The 19,728-nt window shown below is 46.7% G+C and overlaps 1 protein-coding gene and 1 long non-coding RNA gene across 18 annotated transcripts in view; one reads left to right on the top strand and one right to left on the bottom strand.

The window, feature by feature from the left end:
• The window catches only part of FAM193A (family with sequence similarity 193 member A), a 191,682-nt gene that overhangs the window by 82,986 nt on the left and 88,968 nt on the right, over positions 1-19,728 (top strand). For all 16 annotated transcript variants that reach the window (XR_008480333.2, XR_008480332.2, XR_008480331.2 and 13 more), the window contains 3 exons: positions 262-429; positions 4,785-5,019; positions 14,321-14,445. Coding sequence is in view for 13 of the 16 variants with exons in the window: in XM_035294601.3 (XP_035150492.1) it covers positions 262-429; positions 4,785-5,019; positions 14,321-14,445 (528 nt within the window). In the remaining 3 variants the exon portion in view is untranslated. The remainder of the gene's footprint in view (positions 1-261; positions 430-4,784; positions 5,020-14,320; positions 14,446-19,728) is intronic.
• On the bottom strand, positions 427-15,153 carry LOC118152407 (uncharacterized). 2 transcript variants are annotated; one of them, XR_008480335.2, is made up of 5 exons: positions 12,359-15,153; positions 11,818-11,997; positions 11,277-11,614; positions 10,583-10,736; positions 427-760 (listed from the first exon to the last, which is right to left on the bottom strand). It is a non-coding gene; the product is annotated as an uncharacterized LOC118152407 (long non-coding RNA). The 2 variants fall into 2 exon arrangements; XR_008480334.2 differs by having other exon boundaries at positions 10,583-11,614.

Below are 19,728 nucleotides of genomic sequence, written 5' to 3'. Positions count from 1 at the left end.
CAGGTCAGCAGTGGGGATGTGGGACACTGATTGTGGACAGTAGCTGCAGACACTCCTGTCGTCTGTGCTAAGATCTTACAGATGCATTGCAGGGGATGCCATCATCCCCCCTGCAGTGACAGCAGCCTGATCGCCGACTCCTGGGAGCTGGGAGCTTGGCGCTGGGCAAGGTGCAAGAGCCGGGGAGGTGCTCTGAGGACAGTATGCTAGGAAGGGAAGCTACTGTCCTGTGTTGTCTAACTATCCTGTGTTGTCTCACAGAGAAATTTCAGCAGAGGCGGACCGAGAACCTCAGCAGCTGCAGAACTACTGGTCAGAAGTGCGCTACACGGTGCGCTGCATCTACCGCCAGGCAGGGACCCCGCTGGCAGACGACCAGGACCAGTCTCTGGTGCCTGACAAGGAGGGAGTGAAGGAGCTTGTGGATAGGTACATGCCTCCCCTTCCTGTTGTGGCCCTGTGCAAACCCCTGGCCTGCCTGTTGTGCAGATGGGCTTTCCTTTCCGTGCTCAGCTGGGCTTGTTCAGCCTTTGGTGCCTGTCAAGTCTGCAGCGGATGAACTGGCAGAAGTGAGCCCCCCAGGCCAAACGTTTTGAATTCTTCTGATTCTGATGAAACATGATTGCCTGTGTAATTACACAAGAAGTGTTTCTTGTGTCACTTGTTTCTGCGAAGACTGATGATAATGCCTGCCTTTTGGAGTCCTGCTGTGCCAGGGATGATGCTGAGTAGTTTCACAAGCACCCTTGACTTTATCAGACTAAGGAGAGAGAAAGGCAGAGTTAGCCATTTATGAAGTGAGGAAGCAGAGGCTCTGTGAGGTTGGGTAACTTGTGTGTGTACCTCGTGTGGCTCATGAGGTGGAGACAGCTGAGGCATGCCTGGCTGTGTGGCTGTTTCTCATGACGGTGCAGCTGTTTTTCAGCAGATACCTTATGCACAGAATTTGAGATGGCCATAATTTTTATTCTTTCTTATAGTTTGATGTAACATTTTCTTTGTTTTTTTTTGAGATGGAGTTTCACTATTGTTGCCTAGGCTAGAGTGCAATGGTGCGATCTTGTCTGACTGCAACCTCTGCCTCCCGGGTTCAAGCTATTCCTGCCTCAGCCTCCACCTTAGCTGGGACTGCAGGCACCCACCACCACGCCCAGCTAATTTTTATATTTTTGATAGAGATGGGGTTTTGCCCTGTTGGTCAGATTGGTCTTGAACTCCTGACCTCAGGTCATTCACCCACCTTGGCCTCCCAAAGTGCTGGGATTCCAGGCATCAGCCACTGTGCCCAGTGGTTTAATAGATTTTTATGCTTTTTGAAATGTTTCAAATAAACAACAGATTTGAGATGGCCATTTCATGGGATGATTCTCATTTGAGTTTTTTTCTCATATTTTGAATGCAGCACATTTGGGAGTTTTGTTGCTTTTTTTCTTTCTTTTTTTTTTTTTGGAGATGGAGTCTTACTCTGTTACCCAGGCTAGAGTGCAGTGGCGTCATCTCAGTTCACTGCAGCTTCTGTCGCCCAAGTTCAAGCAATTCTCTTGCTTCAGCCTCCCGAGTGGCTGGGATTATAGACACCTGCCACCATGCCTGGCTAATTTTTATATTTTTAATAGAGATGGGGTTTCACTATCTTGGCCAGGCTGGTCTTGAACTCCTGACTTCGTGATCCCCCTGCCTTGGCCTCCCAGAGTGCTGGGATTACAGGCGTGAGCCACCACACCCGGTTGGGAGTTTTATGAGCCGATGTTTGCTGTGCAGTAGATTCTATCCTGGAGGCAGGGATAATGATTAGGCATAGATGAGGTTAACTCATTGAATTCAGCCAAGTATGTTCAGGGTTTGACCTGCAAGCCATTGGTATTGCATCAGATGCTTCTCTGTGATATGTGCCTTTGTTAAAAGTTAGGTTTCCAGCCAAGCATGGTGGCTCACACCTGTAATCCTAGAACTCTGGGAGGCTGAGGTGCGAGGATTGTGTGGGCCCAAGAGTTTAAGACCAGCCTGGGCAACATAGCAAAACCTTATCTCTACAAAAAATAAAAAAGTTAGCCAGGTGTGGTGAAGTACACCTGTGGTCCCAGCTGCTTGGGAGGCTGAGATAGGAGAAGTGCGTGCTTAAGCTGCAGTGAGTTAGGATCGCTCTACTGCACTCCAGCCTGGGCAACAGAGTGAGGCCTTGTCTCAAAAAAAAAAAAAACTAAACAAGAACAACAAAAACTTAGGTGTCCTACTGAGTGTTAGGAAAAAGTGTATAACCATCACATCAAACCCGTGGCTTCACGGATTGTTGATGCTGCATCTTCAGTACCTTAGAGGGGCAACCAGCATGTGGTTGATGTGCCAGCATCTGTTGAATGTATGTGTGACTTAGCGAGTGAGCTTCCACAGCATCTTAGCATATCGCTGCCTCCTTTTTGTATAACTTTAAAAAAAATTCTGTTTGCAAAAGTATCACATGGTTATTTCCTTAAATTTATGAAATACAGAAATGGACAATGAAAATAAAAGGAATTGAAGTCTGACATGCAATGACGTGGGTTTCCAGGCTACTTCTGAGTTTGGTTATCTCGGTCAAAACTTGACTGTTCTGTCTTCTGTAGCTTTTTCTTTTTCTTTCTCGTTCTTTTCTTTTCTTTCTTCTTTCGAGATGGGGTTTCACCATGTTGGTTAGGCTGGTCTCGAACTCCTGACCTCAGGTGATCCACCCGCCTTGGCCTCCCCCCAAGTGCTGGGATTACAGGCATGAGCCACTGTGCCCGGCCATGGCTTTCTTTAAATAGATGAAATATATTCTGTTTTGGGGGCAGTTTTTTTTTCTGTTGTTGTTGTTGTTTTTGGGACTGAGTCTCGCTCTTTTGCCCAGGCTGGAGTGCAGTGGTGCAATTTCAGCTCACTGCAACCTCTGCCTCCTGGGTTCAAGTGATTCTCCTGCTTCAGCCTCCGGAGTGGCTGGGACTATAGGCACCCATCACCATGCCTGGCGAATTTTTTTTTTTTTTTTTTTTGAGACGGAGTTTCACTCTTGCTACCAGGCTGGAGTGTAATTGCACAATCTTGGCTCACCGCAACCTCCGCCTCCTGGGTTCAGGCAGTTCTCCTGCCTCAGCCTCCTTAATTTTTTGTATTGTTAGTAGAGACGGGGTTTCACATGTTAGCCAGGATGGTATCAATCTCCTGACCTCATCATCTGCCTGCCTTGGCCTCCCAGAGTGCTAGGATTACAGGTGTTAGCCACTGTGCCTGGTTCCAGGGGACAGTTTTTTTTATACTGGTAATTGAAATTACAATTGTCATGCTCAAAAAATTAATGTCTATCTGAAATGCACTAACCGTAATGGGAATCCCACGCATCTATACCTTTTTTAAAACCACATTTTCCATAAGGCTTCACATGTTCCATCGCAAGATTTGACTTGGCTCTTGTCTTGTACAACCCAGGTAGTATGGCAATTTAAAATAGAGCAGGCGACAACTTCCTTTTCTTTTGACATAATGTGCTATGTAGAAGGTGAAAGGATTTACTGTGTGAAATCCAGGAGCTGTAGTTTAATACATTTTACAGATCTGTTAGAGTGATGGACTCAAACGGATTTCTCCTGGTGATTAGTTACGGAAGAATATTTGTTATTATGTCATTGGGTTTAGATTTCCACCTAGAGGCTTCTGGATTAAAATGCAATTAAATTTAACCACAGCAATGCCACTGCTGTAGAATAAGTTTTAAAAAGTGGATTATCATACAAGTATTTGTGTCAATAAAAAAGTGGATTATCCCAAAATTTAGAGAGAAATTCATGAAAACGTTCATTGCATTTGGCGCCTAGTCATGGGGCATGTGTTATTTTTTCCCTACTCTTCAGCCTACAAATTTTATTTTACATACCTTTATTGCTTTTTTGGTGGGATAATTTAAAAAAATAGTATAAACTGTGTCTAAAATTTCCTGTAGTGATGAGTCTAATAGAAACCCATTTGGATTGTACACCGAGCTCCTAGAAAGAAGGAAAGAGCGGGCTGCCCCAGGTCTGTAGCCCGGCGGCACCTCTCCTGGGGTCCGTGCTTTGTACTTCTTATCATAGAAGCCTTCAGAAGCAGTTGTCCCCAGCATCGTGTCTGAGCCTGTGCTCAGGAAATGGCACTTTTCCTGAGTGTGGTGGCTCACGCCGGTAATCCCAGTACTTCGGGAAGCCAGAGTGGGAGGATCACTTGAGCCCAGCCTGGATAACATGGAGAGACCCCATCTATACCAAAAAAATTACAATTTTTTGGTCACACCAGGTGTGACGACCCATACTACTCGAGATTGTGCGGCAAGAGGATCGCTTGAGCCCAGGGAGTTGAGGCTGCAGTGATGAGCCACTTCACTTCATCCTGGGCAACAGGGTGAGGCCCTGTCTCAAGAGAGGTGGTAGCGTGCTCTGCCGGCTGTGTGAGTTCATTCAGCTTACCCAACCCATGTGGGCCAAAATGCCCCACTCCATAAAGCAGGCACTGAACCTCCATGCAGCAAACTGAATTAGTGCATCTGCGTGAACAATGCTGTACAGAGAAAGCTCAGTAAATGGCACTTTTCCTGTTCCCTGGTGACACTCTCTGTGCCCTGGATTCCCCACCTGTTAGTTGGGGTGATCGTGTCTCTCACAGGTGGTTATGAGGAAGAGGACTGTGTTGTCTTCAGAGGTGGTCCCCTGTGGAAGGGCTTCAGAAAAGATGCTCACTGACATCAGAGCCACCCATGGGGCCCTGGTGGGCAGGCTCTGGTGACTTTCTTCTCTGTACAGGCTCTGCGAGAGGGACCCCTACCAGCTGTACCAGCGTCTGGAACAGCAAGCCCGAGAGTACGTGCTGGAGATGAAGGTCCGCCTTCTCAGGCAGCTGTCGGCTGCCGCCAAGGTGAAGGCACCGTCTGGCCTGCAGGGCCCACCGCAAGCGCACCAGTTCATCTCCCTCCTGCTTGAGGAGTACGGCGCCCTCTGCCAGGCCGCACGCTCCATCAGCACCTTTCTTGGCACTCTGGTAAGAGAGAAACTGTGTTTTTCTTTCTGTTCAGGTGAACTGAAGAGAAGCATGTGGCAAGAGGAAGTGTCTGATGCTTGTGTGCTGACCTCACTGTCACATCCCCACACACTGTCATTGGCCCCTGTCCTCTATGGGAGAGGACCTGTTTCCTCTCCTCTTTGTCTTTCCTGTGGACTTGGCCACTGGATAAAAACATTGGGTGGATCAATAACCAGGTGACACCTCAGGGAAGTACTATTTGGAGGACCTTGAGGCCCAGGGAACGAGGCATGGGAGAGCAGTTTGAGGTGAGCACTGATGAGACAGAAGTCTCCAGTGTCTTGCTTAGGTCCATCCTTGGGTTGCTGTAGACAGAGCTGGTGTGAGGTGAAGTGCCCATGAAGGCTGTAGAGAGCAGCTTGTTACAGCCCAGTGACATTCATTCATGCATGCATGCATTCACTCAACAAGCCAGCACTGAGTTAAGGATGTGCTTGCAGTCTCAAGGCAGGCCCTATCTCCAGCCTGGCCAATGGGCATCTGACTGTCCTAACAAAAGAGACACAGATGGGTCCAACCGCCTCAGAAGAGGAATTACCACAGTGTGTGGAAGGAGCATGGTACAGAAATGTGGTTCCAGGTTGGGTGCACTCAATTCTCAATAGCCTCAATGCCCCCGCGTTTTGGAAGGAGACCAGCTGCCCCAGACACAAGCCCTCAAAGCTTCTTTGACTATTACTAATAGTCTGTGGGTTTTTTCATCATCTCTTAAACTTTATTATTAAATAATTCTTCACTGTATTTGGGTGCTAGTTTTGGGTGCTTGCTTTCTTTAAATAAAGAAAAGGAATTGGCTGGGCGCAGTGGCTCACACCTGTAATCTCAGCACTTTGGGAGGCCAAGGTGGGTGGATCACGAGGTCAGGAGTTCAAGACTAGCCTGGCCAAGATGGTGAAACCCTGTCTCTACTAAAACTACAAAAATTAGCTGGGTGTGGTGGTGAGCACCTATAATCCCAGCTTATCGGGAGGCTGAGACAGGAGAATTGCTTGAACCTGGACGGCAGAGGTTGCAGTGAGCCAAGTCACACCACTGCACTTCAGCCTGGTGACAGAGCGAGACTGTCTCAAAAAAAAGAAAAAAGAAAACACATTTATTTTTTTTTTGGAGACAGAGTCTCACCCTGTCACCAGGCTGGAGTGCAGTGGCGCGTTCTCGGCTCACAGCAGCCTTCACCTCCTGGGTTCAAGTAATTCTCCTGCCTCAGCCTCCCGAGTAGCTGGGACTACAGGCATGCGCAGCTAAATTTTGTATTCGTAGAGACAGGGTTTCATCATGTTGGCCAGGATGGTCCTGATCGCTTGACCTCATGATCCACCCGCCTCGGCCTCCCAAAGTGCTGGGATTACAGGCGTGAGGCACCCCACCTGGCCGGAATTTACTTCTTATGGTTAGAAGGCTGAGAAGTCCAAGTTTGTGGGGGAACATCTGATGAGAGCCCTCTTGCAGGTGAGGACTCTGGAGAGTCTAGAGGTGGTGCAGGGCATCACATGGTGAGAAAGCTGAGCATCTAGTTATACGTGCTTTCTTAGTGGTAAAACGACATTTTGAAACAAATACAGTAAGTATTGGCATTGGTCTTTATCTGATTCTAAAGTTTGAAGGACCTCTGAGAGAAATTTACACACAGGCCAGGTGGGTTGACTCATGCCTATAATCCGAGCACTTTGGGAAGCCAAAGTGGGAGGATCACTTGAGCCCAGCCTGGGCAACCTGGGGAGACCCCATCTATATATAAAAAAATTAAAATTAAATTAATCAGGCATGATGACACATGCTACTCAGGAGGTGTGAGGCAAGAGGATCATTTGAGCCCAGGGAGTCGAGGCTGTGTTGAGCCACTGCACTCCAGCCTGGGCAACAGAGTGAGACCCTGTCTCAAAAAGAGAAGAAAAAATTATATACATGGAATTGTAAGTCATTTCAGGGGGTTCACAGACTTCCTCAAGCTTCACTACACCAAGCCGTGGGGAGGTATCCATTCTGAGAAGAGGTAGTGAGGTGAATGGGGTAGGGTGGGAGGTGGGTGGCTGGGCAGTTACCCTGTTTCAAGGTCTGAGTCCATTGGGTAGTGCCACCAGGCTTCCTTCTGGTACCTCTTCCTTCCTTGGGCATCTCTCGCAGCACTGCCTCCCCATCTTCACCTGAAAGTCTGCCTGTCCTTCAGAGGTTCAAATCCAGAGCCCCTCCTCTGTCTTCTACAAGAACATTGGCTCAGGTGAAGAAGGATGCTCTCCAGCCCACCTGAACCTGGTACCCAGAGAGACTCTGGTAGCAAAGAGAGCTGCTGCTGCTGCTGCTCTCCAGAGAGTGCTGCTGAGGTCTGTGCCCCCTCAGATAGTTACTGTAGGACACTGTTTTATGAAGCTGACAAAAATTGATTTGAACCATATTTATTAAAGCAAATTCCTGGCAGTTGACGTAGAAATAATTTCTCATGGCTTGAAAAAAAAATGCATAAACTCGGAAGCTGTTTGATCAATGTCTTTTTTCGCATCCTTTACACATAGATATATCCACATTGGTTTCTAGTGGTCCAGCAGATTAGATACCTTTAACTGTTCCTTCCTCCAAGGGAAACAACTGAATTTACTAGATAATAAAAAATAATCTGGGCACTGTGGCTCTTGCCTGTAATCCCAGCATTTTGGGAGGCTGAAGCAGTTGGATCACCTGAGGTCAGGGGTTCGAGACCAACCTGGCCAACATGATGAAACGCCATCTGTACTAAAAATACAAAAAATTAGCCGGGCATGGTGGCACGTGCCTATAATCCCAGCTACCTGTGAGGCTGAGGTAGGAGAATCACTTGAACCCGGGAGGTGGGAGTTGCAGTGAGCCGAGATTGTGCCACTGTACTCCAGCCTAGGCAACAAGAGTGAAACTCCATCTCAAAAATAAATAAATAAAAAAGATAAAAAATTTAAAAAATGTCTGGCTGAGATGGCATGAAAGGGAGATGTTGTAGTGGTGAAAAACCAGTCGAAAACCAGAATCCTGAGAAATATATGGGCTTGAAAGTCAGCATTTCTTACCGGGACTTCTTCGGATCCTGGGAAATGAGATTCGGCCTAGCCCAGGATGGGGTCTGCACATAATGCTGGGACTGTAAGGGACAACACCCTCAGTACGGTTGTCAGGGTGAGGATGCAGGGAGTACAGCTTCCTAGAGACTTGGTAGCTGTCAGCCAGCTGCCACCTGAGTTGGAGTCTGAATAAATGTTGGTGTGGTATGAAACAGCCCAAGTCTGGAAGTTACTTTTTCGTGGTCCAAGGTTGCTGGTAGTCAGGCAGCTGCTGATCGCCTCTGGAAGCCTTCCGTGTGACCTCAGAATTCAAGTAGGTAAAATCTCCCCAGATGAGCAGCTCACAGTAAAAAACACAATGTTCATGACAGCACAGTTGAGAGCCAGCAGAAGCAATAGACAGAATCACAGAACAAAAGATTTAAATTTTCAAAAAATGTAATTTTCAAAATATTTAAATGTTTTGGAAATTTAAATCTTCCATAAGATTAAATTGAACTGTGCTTAGAGAAACTTTGTAAAAGTTTGAAATTAGGAGTTAAGGATTAATACTTTAAAGAATGATCATTCAGATTTGAAAAAAATAGCAAACATAATGTTTTGGAAAAGCTTAATGGATAGTGAAACAATAAACAGCTGAAAAGAGAACTGGTGATTTGGAAGAAAGAAGCGCAGGAATTCTGTAGAGTGCAACTCGAAGCAACAGAGATGGGCCACACAGGAGAGGCTGAGACCTAAAGGATGCAGTGAAGAAGTCTGGCCATCAGTCATCAGACTCCCCAGAGAAAAGCAGAATGCGGCAGAGAGGATAGCTGAGAAAGTGTCAGAACTACTGCGAAGGACGAGTGTTCAGCAAGAACGCGCCCCAGACTTCCCCAGCAGAGAGGTAGAAGGTCCCTTTCTGGGTCTAGCGTAGTGACGGCTACAGGACATCAAAGAAAAGGTGATCTCAAGCACGGAACACGGGACTTCGTTGAAATGTCTGTGAGCTTTCTGGATTCTGGGTGGAGACTCCAGTGAATCTCTGTGGACTCCTTCACAATTAGTCAGTATTTTGCCACTCTGACTTCATTATGCCTTCTGTTTCTTTCTCTTTCTCTTCTGCCCTCTTTTTTTTTTTTTTTGCAATATTTTAATATTGGTCCTAGACAACATGCCTTTTTGTCTTAGAATATTCCAGTAAGTGTCTTTAAAAGTGATCATCCATTATCTTATGTAGCCACAGTTCCATTGTCACATCCATGAAAACTGACAGTAATAGTAAATTTCTTCTTACTGACTAATACCAGTCTGTATGAAAAGACTCCAGTTACCTAAAAAAATCTCTCTTTATGGCTGGGTTATTCAAATCAGGACCCCAAACTCTTCATTGTATAACCGCATTATTACACTGCCACCCAGTGATCTGTGCCGCTTAAGATAAACTTGAATAGTGTCTCGGAGCAGTAATTCTCAAGATTTTTTTTTCATTTTGTTTAGAAAAGCAACATGATTGTGATTATATTTTCTCAACATTTTTGACTCAGGCCCCTTTATACTTAAAAATTTAGGACCCTGAAGTGTGCTTTTTTTTTTGGAGATGGAGTCTCATTCTGTTGCCCAGTTTGGAGTGCTGCAGTGGCACGATCTTGGCTCAGCATAACCCCTCTCTCCCAGGTTTAAGTGATTCTCCTGCCTTAGCCTCCTGAGTAGCTGGGCTATAGGTGTGTGCCACCATGCCCAGCTAATTTTTGTATTTTTAGTAGAGACGGGGTTTCACTATGTTGGCCAGGCTGGTCTCAAACTCCTGACCACGTGATCCACCCGCCTCGGCCTCCTAAAATGCTGGGATTACAGACATGAGCCACCTTGTCTGGCCAAAGCATGCTTTTTTTTTTAATGTGGATTTTTATTAGTACTTGCTGTATTGACATTTAAACTGAGAATTTTTTTAAATGCTTATTGACATTTTAAACCTCTCATTAGATTACATAAATTACATATTTTAACATATATTAGATCATGTAGCAAATAACACACTTTTACATTAGATAATGTAACATAAATAACATACTTAAAAATAACTATTTTCCAAAATAAAACATTTCCTTTTTTTTTTTGGAGACAGAGTTTTGCTCTTGTTGCCCAGTCTGGAGTGCAATGGCATGATCTCCTTCACCTCCTGAGTTCAAGCAATACTCCTGCCTCAGCCTCCCAAGTACCTGGGATTGCAGGTGTCTGCCACCACACCCAGCTAATTTTTTTGTATTTTTTTTTTTTTTTTTTAGTAGAGAGAGGGTTTGACCTTGTTAGACAGGCTGGTCTCGAACTCCTGACCTCAGGTGATCTGCCCACCTGCAGATCATGCAGGATTGTTGCATAGGTAGATACACGGTAAGGTGGTTTGCTGCCTCCATCCCATGTCACCTAGTCTGGCATTTCTCCCCATGTTATCCCTCCCCAACCTCCCCACCCCCTGGCCAACATGTTTCTTAAGAAGAGTGTGTCGCTCACACCTCTCCTATCTCTGTAGAGGCAGTGGAAGTCTCATTTGCTTCTGCATTCAGTCTGTTGTCATAGGTTGTCTGGTTGAAGTTATTGAAGAAAATTCACCTTTTCACAGATACGTAGTTGGAAAAAGGAAGAATATTTTCATAGTCTCTTCAAATCCTGATAAACCAAGATGTGAGAATTTAATGGTTAGTTGCAATGTAGTCTGAAACTGTATCACTGAACTTACCCTACTCTGTTCTATGAAAATCAGGTTCCAGCTCACCCTCAGTGGACCCTCTACTTATGCATGATTTTCTAGTGTCATCCACAGGTCATTTTGCAAATATTGGTTCACCGAATATCTTCTGGATGTTGACATTTTTATTCATATCAAAAATGATATTTGTTCGTATCACCACTGATCTCATCAGAAAGGTCTTTAAATGTGTAATACCTTTCAAGCCAACAGCGGCAAATGCAAGTTTTCTTTTTTGCTTGAAAGCTCAGATTTTTTTTTTTTTTTTTTTTTTTTTTTTGAGACAGAGTCTTGCTTTGTCACCCAGGCTGGAGTACAGTGACACAATATTGACTCACTGCAAACTCCACCTCCTGGGTTCTAGCGATTCTCCTGCCTCAACCTCCTGAGTAGCTGAGATTACAGGTGCCCGCTAGCATGCCAGGCTAATTTTTCTATTTTTAGTAGAGACAGGGTTTCACCATGTTGGCCAGGTTGATCTTGAACTCCTTGCCTCAGATGATCTGCCTGCTTTGGCCTCCCAAAGTGCTGGGATTACAGGTATGAGCCACCGCACCCAGCCAAAAGCTGATTTTATGATTAGCCACAAATCGTGTCACTTGTTTTCTTTGAAGCAGCAGGTTTGATTTGATGTGCAGACTCTGCCAGCTGATTCTCTAACTTCATTAGCTCTTCGTGAACAGCACCCTCATTTTACTGCTTTTGCTGATCTCACTGGATACTCCTGGACACAGAAGGATGTTCTCAGAAATGCAGCTTTACTGGAGAATGCCCTCATGTGAGGTTTATTCCAGACTGCCTGGGGGGATCAAACAGGATAATGAGTCACATTTTTTGTACTTAAAGTACTAAAATAAAATTGGGGGACTGAGTGTGGTGGCTCACACCTGTAATCCCAGCACTTTGGGAGGCCAAGGTGGGTGGATTGCTTGAGCCCAGGAGTTCAAGACCAGTTTGGGCAACATGGTGAGACCCTGTCTCTACAAAAGATAGAAAAATTACCTGAGCATGGTAGTGCACGCCTATAGTTCCAGCTACTCAGGAGGCTGAGGTGAGAGGATTGCTTGATCTTGGAAGGTGGAGGTTGCATTGAACCAAGATTGTGCCAGTGCACTCCAGTCTGGGCAACAGAGCAAGACTCTGTCTCAATCGATCAGTCAATTATTATTTTTTTAAAGAAATCTAAAAAGAATAAAATAAAATTGGGACTAGGCTTAAGTTATGCTTTCAGTCATCTAGGAAATGTCTCACCATGCTGTAATACTGAACTCTAAATTTTCATCCACAAAGACAGAAAGATCTCAAATATCCTGTAATTTCTGTCTACTGTAGGACTGTATTCTAAACATCTTCTCTTCCTGCTTCTAAACCTTTTTTGTAGTGGGATATGAGAACAGTTTGCAAAGCCTGCCCTTTCTGCCTCTAGCTCAGCAGTTCGCCCATAGGCCTCACCTCTCATAGGAGCTGAGGCAGTATATCCTGCAGAGCCCACCCCTGCATGTCCCGATCCAATTATTCGAGCCCCTCTGTGCTGGTTCCACACCTGTAGATGGGTGCATGGGCAGGGAAGCACCAAGTTCGCAGGAAACTTGCTGGAGGCATTGAGTTCAGCGCTCAGAACAGTGCCTGGCCATGGTAGGCATTCAGGTGTTAGCATGTGTTGCTTAAGGAAATGCCAAGTTGATTTTAGGTTGTGAAGTGAGTCTGAAATCTGCTGTTTTGTCTTGCATGCCTCACGTAGAAGTGTAATTTTAGATTTTATGAAAAGTGCCAAACATCTTCATAAATCAGTCTTCATCCAGTGACCACTAGCAACTGTCCTAGAAAGCCAGACTTGTGATTCCACTCATAGGCAGGCAGGTGGAAACGGCTATCCCGAAGGTTTCCAAGGGAGGCCAGGCAAAGCCTCAGCTCTTCCAGGAGGCCCCTCCCTCAGCTGGTCACCAGCCTGGTCTGATCTGGGTGCTACATTTGCTCCTGTGTACTCTTTGTCTTGTAGCTGAATTGTAAGTCAGGTCACTGCCTGCTCCTCTGTTCCCCAGTAACCCTGGAGGGCAGGTGCCCACTGTAGCAGGAGGTAGTCTTTGTGTCCTCATACCTGGCACAGCACCTGGGCAGCATGGGTTTGGTACTTCACCTGCTTCATTATTATGAGCACATTCGTGGGTTCCAGCCTGGGGCCGGCTATCAGTTACCTGTCCCTGGTCTCCTGCCGCATGCCTTTTTCCTGTACTGAGTGTGCGTGCTCTGAGACACGCTTGGTGTGAAACAGGAGTGATAGCATTTCACTCTCAGAGGGACTGGTGAACGTACGATGAGGAAAAGTATTGGAAATGTTAACCAAATGGAAGGGTTGAGGTCTTCTGCAGATGGCTAGATTCATTGCCGAATCTCTCACTCCTTGTGTTTCCAGGTGTGAAAACAGAGCTTTCCCCAGCAGGGCTGGCACATGGTGGTCTAGGATCATCACGGGGGTGCGCTCTCCAATGTGTTTGTAGGGGTTTACTTTCCAGAACAGAAGTTAACCGTATGATTTGTTCTCTCAGCCCCCATACCCACTAGGGTTATCAGGGGACATAACAATGAAATCTTTGTGTCGTTCATTTGCTAACGTCTCCATCAAGTCAACTTGGCTATATTGTAAGCAGGAGCAGACCTCTAAACCCAGTCCCTATGAGTGACCCGACTCAGGAGACGTGGAGTAGCCAAGCATGATGAAGTGCAGTTTCCAGAGCTGGCGATTATTGAAGGCAGGAACATTCCCCCACAGATGTAACGTGGTCTGAACACAAGTAGTGCCGGTGTAGTTCACAGAGGGAAGCACGGATTCACACACGCATGGTTGTGGCGAGACTTATTAAATGTGAGCATTGCCTCAGGAAAGGTAACAGTGGCGCCAGCCCCAGGGATCTTGTGTTAGGGCTTGCTGTACGTCTCTGTTGACATGGCTCTGTGATGACTGGACACTTGTTGGTTTTCGTGGTATTGTCTAAAGTAGCTGATGAGTTTGGCTACATTCATTAGGAAGACAAAAGACCTTACCTCTGATAGGGTATTGTGAGTGGAGAAGTTTTGTGAATTAATTAGAATGGGAGCTTTCTCCAAATAGGTAAGAGAATTATTGTCCTTTGGCATTGAGGGACTCGAGGTATCTAAACTGTTTGAAGTGTAAGGGTTTTCATTACATTTGAAAAGTGTGAGTGTGAGAAATTACTCTCAAACACGCGCAGTTACGACTTCGTCTGCGCGCACACCTGCCACCCTGTTCTTGCGTCCCTTCTAAACTTGCCATTTTAGAAGGGAAGCTCAGTGAAACCATGTCCTTGTAGTCAGAGTTCTGATTCACTGTGTGCCTTGGGACATACAGGGAGAACGCTCGGGGCCTCTGGAGAGGGATGTGGGCATGGCGGGAGGAGCAGGGTAGAGGGGAAGGAATCCCTCTGGGAACTTTCAAGTCTTTAGCAATCACTGAATCTTCTGTTTATCTCTTTTTTTCTTCAACTAGGAAAATGAACACTTGAAAAAGTTCCAAGTGACGTGGGAACTGCATAATAAACACCTGTTTGAAAATCTGGTCTTTTCGGAGCCACTTCTTCAGAGCAACTTGCCTGCACTGGTGTCACAGATCAGGTATTTGGCCTTAACCTGTGTATGTCTTTGTGGTGTGACAGCACAGTCTTCTCTCCTGACTAGTGTGATGTAGCTGAGTGCAACTGAGTCTGAAAGTTCTTGCAGGAAAAAAATCACAGGGCTCAGAGAAAAAGATAGTTTGGGCCAAACGCTCAAAACCTAAGAAGTAATACAATTAAACTTTTAAATGATAAGTCAACATAAATGCCTCTTAAGATTTGACACCACAAATTCCTTATAAATACAGAAAAGCTACAGTAAACATAGTACTTTTCCTTGGCAAGGCCCATTCTTGACAGGCATCCATGGTATGGTTCATGCTATGGCTCTCGGCATGCAGGGGACATGGAGGAGGGAAGAGACCCGGGTCTGAGGGTGCCTGAGGCCCCTGGACACAGCTCGGTGTCTTTTCCACGCTTTCCCTTGCTTCTCGAGGCCCCGTTGCTTTGACTTCTGGTGTAGTGCGTCTGTGAGGCTCCTTCATGCTTGGGAGGCTGGCTGGCTTCTGTGCGTTCACTGAGAAAGGGGTGCAGAGTGCAGCAGTGACTCATGGAGGATTTGCTCCGGGTCAGAGTGACAAGGTGCAGGCTGGGCATGTATTTGCCCTGTTGGTACCATGTTCAGGTGGGAGTATGTTCCTCCTGATGTGATGTTGCTCGGCAGATCCCGGTTCCCTGCACTGAGTCATGCATGAGCTATCACAGGTCTGCAGTTGGGTGATTTTGTTCTATTCACCACATGTGAGCACATTTGCATAATAGAGACCCATTGTGACAGCAGCCATCTACATTTGACCACATTAAAATATACTTAGGGGCCAGGTGCGGTGGCTTACACCTGTAATTCCAGCACTTTGGGAGGCCTAGGCATGGATCACCTGTGATCAGGCATTCGAGACCAGTCTGGCCAACATGGTAAAACCCCCTTTCTACTAAAAGTATAAAAATTATCCAGGTGTGGTGGTGGTGCACACCTGTGATCCTGGCTACTCGGGAGGCTGAGGTAGGAGAATTGCTTGAACCCAGGAGGCGAAGGTTGGCCTGGGTGATAGAGCAAGATGCTATCACAGGGAAGAAACATCGTTAGGTTAACGAAGCAAGGGAACAGATTATTGTTCTGTTGACCACACCAATTACTGCTTGCTTTTTTTTTTTTTTTTTTTGAGACGGAGTCTTGCTCTGTTGCTCAGGCTGGAGTGCAGTGGCACAATCTTAGTTCACTGTAATCCCAGCACTTTGGGAAGCTGAGGCGGGCGAATCACGAGGTCAAGAGATCGTGACCAAACTGGCCAACATGGTGAAACCCCGTCTCTACTAGAAAATACAAAACTTCCACCTCCCAGATTCAAAGCCATTCTTCTGCCTAAGCCTCCCGAGTAACCAGGATTGGGATTACAGGTGTGCACCGCCGTGCCTAGCTGATGTTTGTATTTGTAGTAGAGGCTACCATTTTGTGTTTTAGTTTCACCATGTTGTCTACCCGCCTCGGCCTCCCAAAGTGCTGGGATTACAGGTGTCAGCCTCCTATTTTTCTCTTAAAATCCGTAGGTTGACCCAGTCTTAGTTTCCTGTATTTTCAAATTTTATTTGAAGGATTCTCACCACCTTCACTTCACAACCTTACCTCTGGAGAAAGCAGTTAGGTCAAAGAGAATTGAGGACAAAGAGATCAGAAGCTACACGTGGTGGCTTTTACACCTCTAGTCCCAGCGACTTGAGAGGTTGAGGCAGGAGGAGTGCTTAAGCCTAGGAGCTGGAGACCAGACTGGGTAACAGCAAGACCCCATCTCTTCAAACAAACAAACAAAAAACAGAACAAGGTGTTATGGGGGGTGTGGGGAGCTGGCAGGGGGGTTGCAGATACTTCCTGTGTTCCCTGTGCCCCATCCTGCTTCTCAGCCATTCCTTCCCTTCTGTGGCCACTGTGTCAAGATTGGAAAGTCCTTACTGTGACCTTTGCAGAAGAAAAGGCTTCGGAAGAGAATTCGCAGTGGTGAATCTGGAATGTGGAGCAGGCTTTGTCCCTAGTTATGATTCTTCAAAAGCTCTTCTCACGAGAAGGCATGCATCTTGGGAGACGGGTTCTAAAAACATGATTCCAGGGTATCTACCTTTAAAAAAAAAAATGTACTGGTAAGCCAGCGAGTTTGGCATGCCTGTCAGACTGTGGGTGCATCATAAAACTCCCATTTTTTTCTGTGTCCTAGTTCTCAATTTTCCGTTTGCTCATTGTGTATAGTGGTCAGACTGCAACCATGAGCCATACCTCCAGTGTAGATGCTGGGCTCACACTGCAGTCTCACTTCTCGCTTCTGAGACCCAGGGGCAGTTGAGGGAGAAGGATAAACACAGACAGGGACGGAGCGAGGCCAACAGCGTGTTCCCTGAGCAGCACTGATGATGCCAGGACACGCCATGCCTTTGTGCTCTGCAGCTGACTCACTTGTCAGCATGAGACTGACTCAGCATAATTCAGATTTGCATTGCTAGTGTACAGATACACATTTAACAATTCATAAAAATTTTGCTACTGATGGCCAGGCGCAGTGGCTCACACCTGTAATCCCAGCACTTTGGGAAGCTGAGGCGGGCGAATCACGAGGTCAAGAGATCATGACCATCCTGGCCAACATGGTGAAACCCCATCTCTACTAAAAAATATAAAATTAGCTGGACGTGGTGGCACGCACCTGTAGTCCCAGCTACTCTGGAGGCTGAGGGAGGAGAATTGCTTGAACCCAGGAGGCAGAGGTTGCAGCGAGCCGAGATCGCGCCACTGCACTCCAGCCTGGCGCCTGGTGACAGAACAAGACTCTGTCTCAAATAAATAAATAAATAATAAAAATTGTTGCTACTGATTACATACAAACACCCCCTACAGCATCTGCATCATATGAAATACATGTACCATTTACCTACTTAAAATGTACAATTCAGTGGCTTTTGGTATATTACATCTTTTAAAAATTATGGTAAAGTGTGTATAACATAAAGGTAACCATTTTAACTATTTTAAGTGTATATTTCAGTAACATTAATTATATTTATAGTATTTATAACCATCACCACCATGCTCTTTAAAATTTTTTCCTCACCCGAAACAGAAATGCCACCCATTGAAGAGTAACTCTCCATTGCCCCCTTCTGTTTTTCCCCTATAGCCTTTGAAAGTCTGTAATTGGCAGGTTCCTTCCCCCAGCTCCCCACCCCTTTTTGTCTTAAAATGTATCTGTTAAAGAACTGGGCCATCTCTCCTGGGGGTGCCTTGGTCTGGCTCCTGCATGGCTGTGTTTACGGAGTAGTCAAGCCATCTCCATCCTCTGTCCTGCTTGAGAATTGGTGGTGGAATCTGAAGGCTCTGGATGGCTCTGCCCAGCTCCCCTGGCCAGCCAGCGGGGGGTGAGGTGGGTGTTTCTATCAGGGGTGGATCCCTCAGATCCCCTGGTTGGTCAGTGGTGGGGTATGTGTTCCTATGCTTCTGTCAGGGGTGGGTCCCTCCAATCCCCTGGCTGGTCAGTGCAGGGGGGAATGTTTCTGTCGGGGTGGATCCCTCAGATCCCCTGGCTGGTCGGTGCTGGGGGATGTGTTTCTATGTTTCTATCAGGATTGGATCCCTCAGATCCCCTGGCTGGTCAGTGCAGGGGGGAATGTTTCTGTCAGGGGTGGATCCCTCCCATCCCCTGGCCGGTCAGTGGTGGGGGGTATGTTTTATGTTTCTGTCGGGGTGGATCCCTCCGATCCCCTGGCCTGTCAGTGGTGGGGGGTGTGTTTCTATGTTTCTGTCAGGGGTGGATCCCTCCCATCCCCTGGCCGGTCAGTGGTGGGGGGTATGTGTTATGTTTCTGTCGGGGTGGATCCCTCCGATCCCCTGGCCTGTCAGTGGTGGGGGGTGTGTTTCTATGTTTCTGTCAGGGGTGGATCCCTCAGATCCCCTGGCTGGTCGGTGCCGGGGGGTGTGTTTCTATGTTTCTATCAGGAGTGGATCCTTCAGATCCCCTGGCTGGTCAGTGCAGGGGGGAATGTTTCTGTCGGGGTGGATCCCTCAGATCCCCTGGCTGGTCGGTGCCGGGAGGGTGTGTTTCTATGTTTCTATCAGGAGTGGATCCCTCAGATCCCCTGGCTGGTCAGTGCAGGGGGGAATGTTTCTGTCGGGATGGATCCCTCCCATCCCCTGGCCGGTCAGTGGTGGGGGGTATGTTTTATGTTTCTGTCAGGGGTGGATCCCTCCAATCCCCTGGCTGGTCAGTGGGGAGTGTTTCTGTCTGGAGCAGATGCCTCAGGCCTGCTTCTCTTAGTTGTGGGCGTCAGTAGCTCAATGTGGGTTTCACTTTAAATATATATTAATTAGGCTTATAAAACTTACCCAGACCGATGTTATTTCATTCTCCTTGTCAATAATAATACTGTTTCACATACACATTATTGGTAACATTACAGTGAGCCTATTTCCATGGTGCTGTCTTACATTTGCAAGCTCAATATTTAGACAGAAACCTGTTTGTTGAGCCATTGATTTAATTCAACCCTGTGGATATTTCCTGTGACTCTTTTGATCCTAGCATAGCTTTGCTTGTGGGGAAGCCCTGTGCCTGCAGATTGTTTTCCAATTACACCACCAAAGATAACCACAAACCCCTCCGCCATCCCTTTTGCTCTCCCTTGGCTCAGAGTAATCTAAATTCTATAACTTGGAAGAGATACGTTCCTACTTCTGGGCGGAGTGGGACAAGGAACACATGACAGGGTGTAATGCCCTGTCCCGGTTTTCCAGGTGGAGTGAGGAGGGGCAGGTTGGAATTGGGTAGAAACTGGATTCTGTGCAAGCATGGAAACCAGTCATGGAAGAGCACGGCTGGCAGAGGAGAAATGGGAGAACAACTGCTCACGGGCTGCACTGTGGCAGAACCCCAGTGCCGCTGGAGTCTCAAGTCCGTGTCTGGAGAAGTTTTGTCTCCTGAGGGCCAGAAGCAGCCTTAGAAGAACAGCTTTGATGTTTTGAAGTGGCCTCAATCCTGTGCGTCAGTATTGTTTCTTTCCTTTTGCCCGGCTTCCTTAAATGACTGCCCAGTTACCCCAACCTCTGCTGCCTCCCCTGGAGAGACTGCAGTAGGTGAGCTCACAGATGGCCTCAGTAGCCGAGATTCCCAGGCACGATTTGCCTGAGGGTGGAGATAGTCAGAGGAGAGGAGGGAGTCATTCCTGCCCCTTTCACCCATGGGAAGATCCTAATTTTAACATAGCTTTATTGTTTATCATAAAATTATTAGATTATCGTTAAAAAATA

The sequence above is a fragment of the Callithrix jacchus genome, chromosome 3, assembly GCF_049354715.1.
Source record: "Callithrix jacchus isolate 240 chromosome 3, calJac240_pri, whole genome shotgun sequence".
NCBI classification, from domain to species: domain Eukaryota; kingdom Metazoa; phylum Chordata; class Mammalia; order Primates; family Cebidae; genus Callithrix; species Callithrix jacchus.
Note: the sequence above shows the minus strand (reverse complement) of the source record. Positions and strands in the feature narration are given on the sequence as shown.